Source organism: Aulostomus chinensis, chromosome 12 (genome assembly GCF_037954235.1).
Source record: "Aulostomus chinensis isolate RoL2024-O1b breed Wild chromosome 12, RoL_Achi_v1.0, whole genome shotgun sequence".
In the NCBI taxonomy this organism is placed as follows: Eukaryota; Metazoa; Chordata; class Actinopteri; order Syngnathiformes; family Aulostomidae; genus Aulostomus; species Aulostomus chinensis.
In genome coordinates this window covers 16,388,082-16,402,872 of record NC_141331.1, presented here as the reverse complement: position 1 = coordinate 16,402,872, position 14,791 = coordinate 16,388,082, and the positions used below count along the sequence as shown (strand labels likewise).

The following is a 14,791-nucleotide window of genomic DNA, read 5'->3' as shown; positions in this document are numbered from 1 at the left end:
GTGTGAGGTCAAATGAAATAGAAATAAAATAGTTGAAATTCCTGTGAAGAGATGTAGTCTGGATGGAGAGTTATGCAGTTATTATTAAGTCTGACTAAAAGTGTGGTGGGTGGCTGTTAGCTTCCGCTCACCTGGACTGCCTGGTGTTCCTTCCACTCCATTATAGCCCGCGTGGCCATCATCACCTGGTAGACCAGGCTGCCCTTTGATGCCTGGGAGGTCCGCACCCGGTTCTCCTCTCAGCCCAGGTGCACCTGTTTGACCAGCAAGGCCCGGCAAACCTTTGTCTCCATGTTCTCCCTTGGGACCTTCTCCCTGTTAACATGAGCCAGGCAGATCATTTAACTGTAGCACTTCTCATCATGGCAAAAGGAAAGCTTCAGGAGTCATCAACCAATCACTGAAATTGACAACAACAAGACACAGTCCTTAGGGAGAGAACTGATTGGACTCACAGCAGGACCTCTGTTGCCAGGGAAACCAGGTAGACCACCACGGCCTTGAACACCTGGAGCCCCTGGAAACCCGTCTCTTCCAGAATCCCCAGGGTCTCCAGGATAACCTGAGGGGTTGCAGTAGATGTGCATCTGATGTTTTGTCTGTTCTACCTGAACTGATGTGAACTGAACTGAACTGATAATCCTAAGTAAATTGCACCTTTCTGTGTGGCCACACTAGTGTCGCCCTTCCGGCCTTTTGGACCAGGCACGCCAATGACCCCAGGGGATCCCTGCAAGACACCATGGAAAATGTGAAGGAATACTGTACAGAATTCTCAAAACCAACAAATAAATGATTGCTTTGTCTTACTGGAAATCCATCTTTTCCTTGGGGACCACGGTCCCCATCATGGCCCTCCTGGCCAAACTCCCCAGTCATCCCAGCATCCCCAGGCTCACCAACAGGGCCAGGTGGTCCTGGTATAGAGTTAAGACCAGTGCACTCACATGCTCCATGATCGCCTAAAGATATACACCAACAAATCAGTATAGTATTTCAGAAAACTGTAATTTTCAGAGATAGTCCATCATGGTACCAACAAATTCTATTTAGCATTGCGTATGAAGAGCACCTTTAATTCCTTTGGAGCCGGCATTCCCTGGTCGTCCTCTCCCTCCCGGAGCCCCCTTGAAGAATTCTTGCCCTGAAGACATACAGAATAAAAAGAATTAAAGAAAAGTAAGGAGATCAAATATGAATCCTGAAAATGAGCTGACAGTCATTCTCTTTCTCTTTCACTCACATGATCCTGTGGGTCCCGGAGGGCCTCTAGATCCTGGGCGCCCAATGACACCCGGGGGTCCTACAGTCACAGCAGAACGGCCTGGCTCCCCCTTTTCACCCTTCTCTCCTGGCCCTCCCTTCCATCCGAATGGCCCAAAGAAATCATATACTAACAGACAAAAGAAAATAATTGAACTCAAGCTTTTTCTGCATTATGTGCCTGGTCACAAAACACTTGCAGTGCTTTCTTGGAAATGTCAGTTCAAAAGACAACCAAACTTTCATGGAAGGAACTGCAGGAAAAAAAAAGAGGGAAAAACCTATAGTCACACAGATAGTGTATGGCCAGCTGTTCGCAGCCCTCTTGAGGGTCCATATCGATTGTCACAGTCACGGATCAACCATAAGCATGAAGGATGTCAAGTAGTCAGTCAGCTGACATGGTGGTTTAGCAGTTAGCATTGTTTCATAACAGCAAACTTCAGCAAACCAGTGTTATTTGTTGACTGTGAGATTCCTTGGTGGAACTGTTTGTTTAAGTGTACCCAACATCCACGCCCAACTGCACAAGGATGCAGGGTCCAGAATAACCACCGGGCAGGTCAGTGTTTGAACATAAATAGTGATGTAATATGTAGCTAATCACATCTATTGAAAACATTTTCCCCTCCACTGAAAGTTTGGGATCCACTAGTGTCAGCAAAGCATTCTGTCTATTCTGTATGTGGATGAATCTTAGTTTTGATTACAAACCTTGTTGCTGTGAGTAAGAAGCAGGACTTCCTGGGGGTCCAGGGATGCCTTGGTCTCCTATCTGGCCCCTCTCTCCTTCTTGACCCTGCTCACCAGGGGGACCAGGAGGACCAGCTTATTGAGTCAAAACACAATAGAAACATTTATTGGCAAAGTCAACAGTCCCTGACATTTTCAATGACCGTTAAACCTTTTCTGTGACGCATTCAATCTGCTGTATTCTCATTTGACAAAAATAACAGTATTGGTTATTTTGTTTGTTTAATTCTATGAAATAGTAATAGAAAATAATCATACACAAAAGATATACCTTTTATTGTTGATGAGTAATTTCTCACATTTGTTGAGTGTGGCTCAGTAAGACCATATCACAGTTGATTATAATCTATTTAGGACAGACCCATTAATATCATTGATTAGGTCTCTTTGCATTGAAACACTGTTCAGTTTGTCAACCAGTAAAATCAATACTATTTTGTATTCAGCCTGATTATGGTAAAAATGCTGATCATGATCATTTTGGGCCATATCAAGACTGAATTTATTTCACAGGAATATTCCCATTTACTTAAATTCCAGCAATGCATGTCCCTAACCTTTACATGTAATTCAACCGAAAAACAATTTAGACTGATAAAACACTAGTATTTCACCTATTGGTTCAAAACAAGTAAAAGCTTTTTTCGATTCCCCCCCCCCCCCCCCCCCCCCAGGAAAGTAGTGACTGATTTATAACCCAAGACAAAACATGAACACCATTGCAAAACAGAAAGGGTCTCAATCACCTTTTTTTTCTTGTTTGTCTTGTTAATATAAATGCTGGAAGCCAAAATTATACATGACATCAAAATTGGATTGTGTACCCTGCCCTGGGTAAATGTTATTGTTTGTCAGGAATCCGTGGCTCACGTTGGGATTAAACTCTTTTTTTTCCTTTGGTGGATTACTGAGTCATTTCCCTGCTCCATATAAACTTACCTACTGAAGACCAAGGCCACAGAGACCCTGATGAAATCAACTCTCCTGCATCACCTTGGACTCCCTGGAACACAAATGTAATCAAGGTCTTAAAGTGGCAGCAGTTTCCCTTCATCTACACACATTTTATGTATAAACAATAAGATGTGACACGCTGAAATAGATACATATCTGGAAGATACAGTAAACCCTGGTGTTGTCATCTGTTTTCTGATATATTTTCAATCATCTCTTTGGCGACAACTTTTTCTGAAAAGGCATTAACTTTTGTACGCTACGGACTACAAGGCTACTTGTATTGTGCACTTTTCAGGGATTGGTTTTGTGATGATGTCGACACCAAACTGGTTTGAAATTAGACGAACTTCCGCTTGTGCTCAATGAAAAACATTTATGTGTTTCCTGCACCACCTTACACATATTTGTCAAAAAAATATAGACTTAAAGAAGATGTTTTGTGTTCAACACTAGCCGCAGGCTTATGCACTCTTCCTTTCTGTTTTCTCACTGGTTCATCTCCTTTAGATGCAGCTGCTCCCTGTGTCAGATGTCTAAATGTGAAGAACAAGTGTCCTTTTGAAGGCAAAATGCACCCTGAAATTAATAAGTCAACAATTTTAAACAAAGCCATGTAGGGTTTTGCAGATATTAACTGCATCACGTAAAACAAAAGCTGCAAACTGAACTTGCTTTAGGACAATCCTAACATGTTCATGTACGTAATCTCTGATTATTGATCACGATCCACAGCTTTCTCACCTTAGCACCCTGTCTGCCACTTGGTCCTAGTTCACCAGGATCCCCCTGACCAAAAGTGTTGATAATTACAAATGTCATTAACATTTCACACAACAGTTGATAGAATGTTGGAGTTCAATCTCTCATATGAACATACCCTTAGTCCAGGATTGCCAGGTGCCCCGGGTAGACCCTAGAACAGCATCCGTACAATCAACCCTCTACATAATAAAGGTGTGTATTTGACTGACATATGTAGAAATGTGCATGTGCTCACTCTTGATCCAGGGAACCCACTAACACCAGTTTCTCCTTTGACACCAGCCTGAAATACACCAACCAAGCACGTTAGGCTCACGTGGAAGTTTTCATGAGAGAAAATGATGTGTGATCACATACATTCACCACATCTCCACTTTCGCCTTTCAAACCCTTCGGACCAGGAGGTCCCTAAAGGGAGGATAGGATTTTGTTAACAATAAACCCTCCTATTGTGGATTGCAACAGCAGAATAACAAATAATAGATAGGGGAGATGGACAATAAATAGATATTTATTGATGCACAGACCGAGGGTCCATAAGGGGGCAAAGTATGAGGATGAGTGGAGTTTCCAGGAGGCCCTGGGGGTCCGATATCCCCCTGTAATATAAGTAGGAAGAAATAAATAGTGGTGATGATGATGATGATGATGATGATGATGAACATAAATAAATCCAGGATTTTTCACTCAAAAACAGCAACTAGATACGACTCAACAATTTTTATTTGTCAAATACTCACTTGGTCCCCTTTCAGTCCTTTCAATACTTTGGTCATGGTGCCCTGTGTAGAAAAATACAACACTTGAGGTTACATTAATTTACAAAAAACACATGCAGTATTTTTTGTATCATTACTGCTGAGTTACCTTTGGTCCACGGAGACCTGGCGGCCCGGGTGGCCCCTAGTAGAGGACATGCAGAGGAAACTATTAACACCGAGGTATTATAATTCTAAAATGACACCTCAACAAATGAACACATTTACCTTTGGTCCGATGAAGCCAGGGTTACCCGGCCATCCTGGGCTTCCAGGATTCCCCTGACAAATATCAAATGAAACACAGTAGATGGGTATTGCAGGAGAAAAAAATGCATTCGTGAGTACAAATGATTATATTTAACAACCATGACCAGGTTGACCAGGTGACTGCTATCTTAGACATTGTGAATACCGGGGCTTACATATATTCCATTGATCCCTGGTGTGCCTGGATCTCCCTGCGGAGAGATAACGATCCTTGTTACTCTTTTGCAACAATGGGAGATTCAGTTGACTCTTTCAGAATAAAATTCATTCTTAATGTGAGCTACTCTTCCGAACTTCTCACCCTGAACCGCTCCATGAACACAGTCAGCTCCAGGGAGTCTCCCTTCTCTCCCTTCCTGCCTGCTTGTCCCTTAGAGGGGGAACAAAAAGACAGAAGTCATTGGCTGTCACAGAAAATCAAACTCTGCATTGAACAAATCACTGTCTATTGAGATTGGCACTGACAGGAAATCCAGGTGCGCCATTACGTCCGATTTGCCCTGGGAAACCATGTTCTCCCTGTGTCCCGTTACAGCCGTCTGCACCCGGCTTCCCTCTGGGCCCCATCTGTCCTGGGTGGCCCTGCAGAGTGAAACAATCCAAATACAGAGTCACTAATGAAGCAAACGGTTCTTTCTTTATTCGGGTTACTATTTGCAGAGGGGACTCACAGGAATACCGTCGTTTCCAGAAAATCCAGGTACGCCTGTCATTCCCTGTGGAGTGATGAAAATACTACATTAGACCAGAGGAAGTGACGCTGGAGGAGTTTAATTATGGAACATAGAGGGATACTTAACCACATTTCCTTTAGGACCTATGATGCCACTGCGGCCAGAGTCACCTTTCTGCCCCTTGTGCCCCTGGATGCCTGAATCCCCTGGTCTCCCTGGAGGCCCCTGAGGGCCCTGTGGACCAATTGGCCCAGGGCTACCCTGAGATGGGGAAAAAGCAATACCTTTATAAGAGGGTTGATCAGCATCCCGTCAATGATGCATTATCAGAAAACAGAAGAAGAGGACATTTCGTTGAAAAATTACCAGTTTTAAGGGATGAATAAATGCGAAGCCAGGCAAACAGTTGTAACATGATAGCAGGACAACAGGGGGAGTAATATTGTACTTTTTCACTTACCACTTGACAACAGAGGACTTAGAAGAGAGATTTGAACAACAAAAAAAAAAGATCAAGAACTTGAAATTCAAAGCATCACAACAGCACAATGCACACAAATAAATTACGACTTTGCTCTACATGTCACAACTTTGCCACAATTAAATTTCTGTATGTATTCACAATTCTCACCACAAGAGGGAGACAAACCCTTCTCTTTAATGCTGAAACCGTACAGCGATCTAGTGGTCAAATAGTGTTCATGCAAAAAGACAACAGTAAGAGGAACAGCAAGTGACTATTGGACTGTGTACAAACTGCACACAGGGGATGTGATTGTCTGAGCTACACTTGATAGCACTTTCATCCTCATTGAAGAGCGTCTTTACGTCACAGCCAAGTGACAGACCCCCTGAAATGCTCTATTGAATTTCATGACATCAGATCGAGACGTCAGATAGAGAAGGGAGTAGAATGACATGAGAAGACATCCAAATTTGCTTAGGGATACTTTAAAGGGAACAAAATATCATATATATATATATATATATATATATATATATATATATATATATATATATATATAAAATGTATATGTGTGTGTACATATATATATTTATATATATATATTTATATGCACAAACACACACACACACACATACATATATATATATATACATACATACACACACATATACATATATCCTCAGTAACTCAACACTCTGACAATTGTTCCCATGTCTTAGGAGAAATGATGGGATGGAAACAAAATAATGAGGAAAAAGGAAAAGGTTGAGCAACACGTGAGGTTGATGACACCATGGGAAACGGCCATGTTTGTTTGGTCGGTGAGTTCACCGGGTCGATATATGATGACCTCTGAGATTTGGGGGTCTGACAGTTTTCCTGTGAGAACCATCAAGCACAACCCTGAAAAGAGAACTCTGGTGACATGAAGCTCGAGCCAAAGGAATTAATGAAACCGCAGGGAGCCTAAACAATGTCAGACAACAACTCAAACAAATCAGATGTTGATGGTGTGAGATAAAACAACAGCTGAACCCATATATGTGTGTGTGTGTGTGTGTGTGGGGGGGGGGGTGGTAGACCTTATTTAACACTGAATGAGGTTTTTTCATTTTACATTAGTTAAGCATGTCAGCTTGCTAACTTGCTAATTAGCGCCACATGCTCAACTAAGTCTGACAGCTTCTGCAGATGTTTGCTCATTTAGGTGGACAAATTACTTTCCAGAACTACTGACAGCCAGACAGCGTGACCCCATTTTCATTGCATTCATCAAGATATTTCAGTACCAAACCAGTACATCAGTAACAGAAGAAGACATAGTTTCAGGTGCATTTGCAACAAAGACTGATGTTGTACCTGGGAGGTGAACTCTGGAAACTGGCAATACATCATGGACATGTGCAAGCAAAAGCAGTGAATCCATTCTTTCACTCATGTTCTTCCCTTTCATCTTTATTTTTTCGTTAATTCACTACAACCTGGATTGTTGTGCACATATTTTTGTGTTAATCCATCATGTAATTGCTTAGATACTTGACAAGAACTGAAGATCATCAAAGCCAGTGTGGTTAATCTTCAGTGAAACACGGTTTGAGGATTCAGTTGTAATTGATTTTAGTAATAATGACCAAATGGTCATAAACTGGCAGAAAGTAGCCAGAAAGAATTAACAATAATGTTAATCATATTGAAATACTCGTGACATGCACCTTCCTTTCAAGATTCGTGGTGTCTGGTTTCTATTTAATCTCATGTTCCCTGTATATAACTGCAAAAAAAAACCAACCCAAAAATCAAGCTCCTTGGACGTATGAAGTAATGTGAACCTCACTCACAAACGTTTACAGTTTTAAATAATCATTCTCTTATAAAGGAGATTAGTGAAGACGAAGAAAAATGCCTCTGTCAAAGTAATTATGTTGTTCTATTTCTCATGTGGTGAGAAGTAAGTCATACGGTCTGTGTGTGTGTGTGTGTGTGTGTGTGAGAGAGAGAGAGATCTTTGTCTAGAACAGTTGTTCTCAACCTTTCCCCCCCAGGATAATCAGGCTGGTGTTTATACATACAGAAATACATCCTCATATTGCTGCGCTATTTAGCGCCTGTTAGCATGTCGGAAATAAAAGCTGATGGCTTGTCGTCTTACAGGCCTCAGTTTCGGAATCGTTTACGTCGTTTTTATGGTTTATGCTAGTACTCATACTTCGGAGTGCTGGAACACTTTGACCCTCCTACACAAGATAAATTATATCGCTGTTAGAAGGGTTGAAAGTGATTTTTTTTACATTTTTTTTTTAAACACAACCATTTGCCGACTCACTAAAATCCTTTTTGGGGGTCATGAGGTTCTCTTCCCTCAGGTTGGGAACCACTGGTGTAAAACCGCAAACCCCCCTGCTCTGCATCTTTCATCACACAATAAGCACAGAGCTGATAATTAGGTTTCCCTCACAGATAATAGCAGGAACGTGTAGCTATAATGTTAGCTAGCACTGTTGTACTTCATGGCTTTTTCTATGGAGGTTGTGTTTTCACCTGAATCTTAAGAGGAGGAGAGGGAACCCATTATATTTTGGCCCAGCTCCATTTAACGGAGAGAAGAAGAAAAAAAACACACATTTTATTATGTTGGCCTTGGCGGAGGTATGCTCTTTCCATCGTCTCCTGAGATAAATCTCTCTCCAGTCACCCAAGTGTCTATTCACCAGTCCGCCACAGCTTCACTTCCTTCATTCTTTTAGACTCCCCATTCTTATCTGCTCACATTACTTCCGTCCGATATTTCCTCCCTTCCTTTCCCCGAACGTGTTCTCACATCTCATGGCTACCTGTTTTCAATTCAAGTAGCTCCTGAGGGGTCAATGAACACAGGAAAAAAAAAACTCTAAAAAGAGAGAACCTGAGGAACAACAAGAAAAGGAAACACAGTCCGTCTTTGAAAAGTTGGTCATGACTTTTCCAGAGACATGTGCTGCCTTCTGGCTCTTTCTGTTACTGTAGCTGTCCGTCCTCCAGATGGCTCGCGTCATACCTCCTGTCTCCTGTCTCGTGAGTTTCATAATGGGATGCAAGCGGCTATTAATCAGCAGCTGAAGCTACTGAGGTCAAGCAGGAGGAGGAAAAGGAGGGTAGATCACAGGTGACCAATAATCCCAAGTTAACTTCTGCAGATAAGCCTGTCAGTTCAGTTTGTACGAAGTGAAACCTTTTAAAAACACTTTGACGGGGAATTAGAGGAGCAACTTTAACAGCTGCCTTTAAAACCCTTTCTGAGTATATATCATGGCTGAAATGATAGCGGCCACTTTTATCAGGCTCAGGCAAATGAGCCTCTTAGTGGGTCAAATCCATCCATTAGCTGTTTAACGTCGGGGAAATAAGAGGAACGGTCGGAAGAGAGGTGAGTCGCAAGGATATAGATGGAGTGCAACAAGAGTGAGAAAAAAAGTGATACCGAATGCATGTAAGAAATAGAACCTGCGATAAAATACCAAACCTTCCCACGCTGGTCTAGTAAATGGTGTCTGCGTTTCATCCGACCACTTGTCACCTCATCCGAAGCACAAAACACACAAACACCCACACAGCTGGCAGAGAAAAGGTGTGCGATGACGGGATGCTGATACAGTTTCTGAAAACTCTTTCTTACGTCGACAATTACGAAGAAACATGTCATAAATAGAATATCAGTGCTATAATTCCCCACTTTTCCATCACAGCAGCTTGAAAGACGTTCATGTTTTGCAGCTGCAGGACTGTGAGAGGAAGATTTAAGAAAAAGTAAATCTGACGTGTGTGAGACACGCCGAGGAGAAATGTGCTGCTCACCGGCCAGCAGAGGATTAGAGATGATTCTGCTAAGATGTGACTTTTTACAGCAAAGTATTAAAGATCCACAGGTGTGAGAGAAGTATTACTCTTCTGTCTCTTCAAGTTATTGTTTTGATCTTCACCAACATACCAGCTGAATACTTTTCCGTTTAAGGCGGTAACAGCATGAGGAAAATAAGATTTGTAAGGTTCAGCAGCTGGAACGCTCATGAAAACATGCTGGTAAACAATTTATGGATCTCCCTGTCAACACTTCTAATATGAACTCTTCTCCAGAAGAAAATGAGTCCAGTGAAAATAGTTTATATTGACATCGGAGGTTTAAGAATACAAATAAGAATATAAATGAACCAAAAGTTAAGTGCATGCTACGGTGGCCCTGAGAGGTACACAAACAAACAAACTGTAGTTTAAGAAAGCACATGCAATTATATAATTTACAAAACACAAGCAAAACATCATCCATGACAACAGAAGAGTTTCTAAAGTGCCCTTTTTTCATTTTCAGTTCATTTTATTATCATCCTGCTTAATCATTGTGAGCACAAAAACCCAGGTGTATCAGTATTAATCACTCCTAATAACTGCTCTCTGGAAAGGAATCCTTCACTGCTAAATTTCATAATAATATTATTATTTTTTTTTTTATGTTGAATTTAAAAATGATTACAGACTTGCAACCAACAGCAGTTGAGTAATGTGTTTTTGCTGACCTCTAGTGGTGATGAGATGTGTAGGCCAGCTGCGTGACAGGACGCAGTGACATCATGACTGCTGGGTATAGTTAGGAGCTCTGGCCGCATGCAACCACGGAGGTTAATCAAACACAAGGTTGGGTTAGTTTACTTTTACGTTTGCTTATTAACTGATTGTGAAACCACAAAGTTTATACAGGATACGTGTCGCTTTTTTAAAATTTCCTATTTGCCCACAGCCTGAGTCCCATAATCCCTGTCAAACACATGCGTATAGGTGGAAGGGTGTTAAGGGTGGTTGGATTTCTAACTGACATATTTACATTTCCTGTTCACTGCCTCACCTTGGAAAAACTCTGAGAAAATCACTCCTCTTTATATTGTATGACACCCACAGCCACCATAATCTCCATTTGTGTGTGTGTGTGTGTGTACGTGCGCGCGCGTGTGTGTGTGTTTGCATTTGTTTTTCTTTAATCACACATATATTAAGTCCCCTGTCTGACACCATAAATTTTCTCTGGGCCCAGACTGTCCCCTGGGCTGGACAGTTTGGGAATGACCCACTAAAAACAGGATGGGAACACACAGGCCAGTACACACACCTCTGACCCCAGAAAGAAGAATAAAATAAATCAATAAACAACTGACCGGAAGCTCCATCTGTTCATCTAAGGAAAAAGAACATTTTTGTTATTTTAACAAATGCCACAGGCAGTTTGACGTTAAGGAGTTATTACAGCTAGCGTGCTACACATGTACCTGTCCGAGATGCTCAGAGGTTTTCCTGTCATTCCGAAAGTTTCTTGCTCTTTTTTTCAGTTTTTCTATTTCTTTCTCTCTGCTTAACATTAGCCAGAAGGCAAGGGAATGTGGATGAGATTTAGTTGTCACGGCAACTAGAAAGCACTACAAAACGCTTAGTTAAATATTTAAACGGCAATCTAACCAAGATAGCCTCCCACGAAGCTAGCAGCAAACTAACATGTCACTAACCTTAAAATGAGCTATTCTGATACGTTCTGAGTTGTCTGATAAAGTTCGATGCAGTCGATTCAGCGACCTTTATTTTGACATTACAAACACTGCATACAGCAGTTCTTCTGTTTGCGATATGCTTGAAGGTTTTATAGCTAAAAGTTATTAAGAGTGAGGCAGGTGGGCTGTGCAGGGAACGACATTTAGCTCGTCAAATAGTAAATTGTTCACAAGCCCCGAAGCTGAAGGCTCAGTCGTTTAGGTTTCATAATAATATGATTCAGGTACCATCTTGGTTAAACCTGATATTTGTTATCTCAATTGTTGCATGTGGAGGATATTTGCTTTGGTAAAGTACCATTTAACCCATAACTGATCTTTGCAAGAAAAATCTTCCCTCCTCAGGATCTACAGACGTGCATATTTGCAATCTTCTACACTTCCATTTTAGCCAAAACCAAGATTCATCACCTTTTTTGCATGTCTATTTATTCAAGTCACAGTTACTTTGTTGAAAACTGCGTCAAGTCTCACATAAACGAGTCCTTCTAGTGGGTGTATATACTGCACCTCCTCAAGAATAACAGCAGAATCTAAACAGACAGATGATGGATGCAGTGTGATCACCATGTTCAGTCGTCAACAGCACCCCCCCCACACAACCACCATACACACACACACACACACACACACACACACACACACACACACACACACACACACACACACACACACACACACACACACACACTTCCTACAGATGACATCATCTAAATTCCTCCTGGTGAAATTATTGTACATTCATGGTGGGGATTGCAATTAAAGAGAATGATACATGGGGGATAACAAGGAGAAATAAAGGTGAAAAAACAAAAGAGGGAAGCAGAAGTGGAGCACAAACCTGAAGTAGCGTTAGACAGGACGCCAAAAAAGAATACAAGGAAAGAAAGGCATGTCAGTGAGGAAAGGAAGGCTGAAAATGTCTGCCCTTTCTCTCCCACTCTCACAATCTCAGACATTTCACCAGATTCGGTCCCACTCCTCCGCGACCCGCTCATGTATTTTTCTTGGACACATTTTTTGTGGACTCATCTCCTTTGTCATGATGCCCAGGGGGAAATGGGGCTCAGCTCCCCTGGAGGGAGGCAGAGGGGGTGGACTATGGGTTAGGGGTAGACTTGAGGGGGCTTAACTGAATACCCTGAGGACTCAGGCAGAGTAAATAAACATCTGCAGATGATGTTTGGATATCTATGAGAGTGTGTTTAGATTTCTTGGCTGCAGTTGGAGAGGTCATCTTTCTGAATCCCTTGCCGGAAAAATATATATTTCCACTCTTGAAAATCCTTCATGACTTTTTTTGGAACGGGACGGATATAAAATCACACAATGAGAGTTACAGGTGGAACAGCAATTTATGAAAAACAATATCCGATTAAGAAACTTCCAGCCAGAACTTGGAAAACATCACTTTAGTGTTGACTCACCTGTTTAGCATTTCTCACAGGATCAGGGAGCGATGAAGTGGACGTATAAAAACAGATGACATCCAGTTAAACATTTGTAGTCTCTGGCTTTGTTTCGCATGGAGGTCTGCTGCTCTTTGTGGAGCCCTTTAGAACATTGAGTCTAGTTTATATTGGAATTAATGTGTTTAGACTGAGCTTATTTGTGTATGCACATGTATCATTATCCCCAAACACGTGCACACGCATGTGCCAAAGGTCCGACAGCATCCCGATCAGAGAAGCACACCGCTAATGACCGGTGGCTGCCCTGAACGTCAGCAGAGAGTCTGTGTGTATGCTACTTTTTTTTGGGTGTGTGTGTAAAACACCAGAACCCAAGACGTTGGGGGAGGGGGATCCTGGGCTGGGAACAGAACAGCTTGGACTTCTAGCTATCCCAGGAGTCTATGGGGCCCGACACCTGTGCTGTTGCCTCATGTCAGAGGAACGAGACGCCTCAGGTCTGTGGTCCGAGAGCACACGTGTGTCTGCACAGCTGCGGCTTGTGTGTATGTGAGAAAGAGCGAAATATGGTGCAGGGTCCAAGATGAGGTGTTGCCCCACCTCAGAGATCAACCACCTGCATGTGTGTTTTAGTGCATGAGTCTGAGTGCGTGTATTTGTAATGAGATCCATCCGGAGTGTTACGTCTTAATCCCTCTGTTACATTTATCACTGGGATGATAACAACGCCGTTGTGGCTTCCTTACACTGGATCGCCCAGGGTGCACTGATCCGCTCTATGTAATCCACGGGACAGTTCTACATGCTTTAGTTCTGGCAAAACAAGTACAGTTGAGTGCAAAATTTATTAGGCCCTCGAGTCTATTTCAAGCAAAACAGCAAACATACGCACAGTGCAGGTTGTGCTTGTTTACGTCATGTTTACTGAATATTATGTCTTGAGATGATTTTCTGAAGGTCGTCCGCCATTTTGCTGCCGACGGATCTACCATTAATCGACCCCTGGTGAGAAAGGGACGTACGCATCAGGGTTTTCTTCTAATGAGCCAAGTACATTCAGGTCACTAACCATGATGTGCTTTACTGAATTCTGATCGCTTCCCTGTTAGAAATATTCCAAAAATTCTGTCTTAAGCTGCGCTGGGAGTTTGAGTATCAAAACTGGCAGCCAAGTACCATAACGTGGTACGTCAGACGGCGTGTTTCACTGAACCCTCGGAAGAATTGCCAATAGAAACCGTTCTGCGGTGTCGGCTCATCTTTTCTCTCCGTGTGCTTATAAATAATCTATATTTTGCTCTGTATCGTTGCACATTTAGTGCTAAAACAAAGTAGGTGATTATCTTTGAAATGAAATAAAAACTACTGCCCGTAAATCCTAGATTACAAAACTGTTGCTGTCTATCAAAAATAAAAACGAAAAATTCCAACAAAACTTCGATGTGTTTTTCTATTTTAGGGAGAAGATACGATGAAATACGGCCGAGTCTCGAAGAAAATTAGCAGCATTTTAGACAAGAAGACAAAAAAAGAAGAGATGAAGCAGGAGATCATCAGGAGCTCCACTGACTGTGGTGCTGCTTCATTACCTGCTTCTTCCTCGTATTTCCTTTTAAGTGGCAGTTGGCAAACCCGATCAGAGCAAGTGGACGAGAATCCCTACAGGAGCAGCTGCCGAGTCAGCACATGTATAAATCAATCAGCATAATCATAAATTGCTCAAAATGGAACCAGGATCTATATTTATAGTTGAATGCCCAGCTGTGACCCACGTCAACCTCAAGGTCTGACCCGGCCCTCAGTCAAGCTTTACCACACTGGAAAAGGTTTTGATATTCCCACATGGGGATGCAACACCTCTTCCCATTCCAGCTGCTGTGCACATTCCTGGAGAGTCGGCAATGGAGCG

General features: G+C 42.2%; 1 protein-coding gene across 2 annotated transcripts in view; it reads right to left on the bottom strand.

The window, feature by feature from the left end:
* Nucleotides 1-14,791, bottom strand: part of col4a2 (collagen, type IV, alpha 2) — a 56,607-nt gene that overhangs the window by 9,073 nt on the left and 32,743 nt on the right. The window contains exons 1-23 of one of the 2 annotated variants that reach the window (XM_086220513.1): nucleotides 11,195-11,282; nucleotides 11,084-11,103; nucleotides 5,564-5,698; nucleotides 5,435-5,479; nucleotides 5,229-5,345; nucleotides 5,065-5,133; nucleotides 4,919-4,954; nucleotides 4,722-4,775; nucleotides 4,603-4,638; nucleotides 4,476-4,517; nucleotides 4,263-4,334; nucleotides 4,093-4,143; nucleotides 3,971-4,018; nucleotides 3,851-3,886; nucleotides 3,715-3,759; nucleotides 2,956-3,019; nucleotides 1,978-2,091; nucleotides 1,244-1,393; nucleotides 1,073-1,144; nucleotides 811-962; nucleotides 658-730; nucleotides 456-562; nucleotides 132-315 (exon numbers count right to left, since the gene is read on the bottom strand). In XM_086220513.1, the coding sequence (XP_086076639.1) occupies nucleotides 132-315; nucleotides 456-562; nucleotides 658-730; nucleotides 811-962; nucleotides 1,073-1,144; nucleotides 1,244-1,393; nucleotides 1,978-2,091; nucleotides 2,956-3,019; nucleotides 3,715-3,759; nucleotides 3,851-3,886; nucleotides 3,971-4,018; nucleotides 4,093-4,143; nucleotides 4,263-4,334; nucleotides 4,476-4,517; nucleotides 4,603-4,638; nucleotides 4,722-4,775; nucleotides 4,919-4,954; nucleotides 5,065-5,133; nucleotides 5,229-5,345; nucleotides 5,435-5,479; nucleotides 5,564-5,698; nucleotides 11,084-11,095 (1,714 nt within the window). In that variant the 5' untranslated portion in view covers nucleotides 11,096-11,103; nucleotides 11,195-11,282. Of the gene's footprint in view, nucleotides 1-131; nucleotides 316-455; nucleotides 563-657; nucleotides 731-810; nucleotides 963-1,072; nucleotides 1,145-1,243; nucleotides 1,394-1,977; nucleotides 2,092-2,955; nucleotides 3,020-3,714; nucleotides 3,760-3,850; nucleotides 3,887-3,970; nucleotides 4,019-4,092; nucleotides 4,144-4,262; nucleotides 4,335-4,475; nucleotides 4,518-4,602; nucleotides 4,639-4,721; nucleotides 4,776-4,918; nucleotides 4,955-5,064; nucleotides 5,134-5,228; nucleotides 5,346-5,434; nucleotides 5,480-5,563; nucleotides 5,699-11,083; nucleotides 11,104-11,194; nucleotides 11,283-14,791 lie in introns of those variants that run through there. The other variant, XM_086220512.1, reaches the window with a different exon arrangement.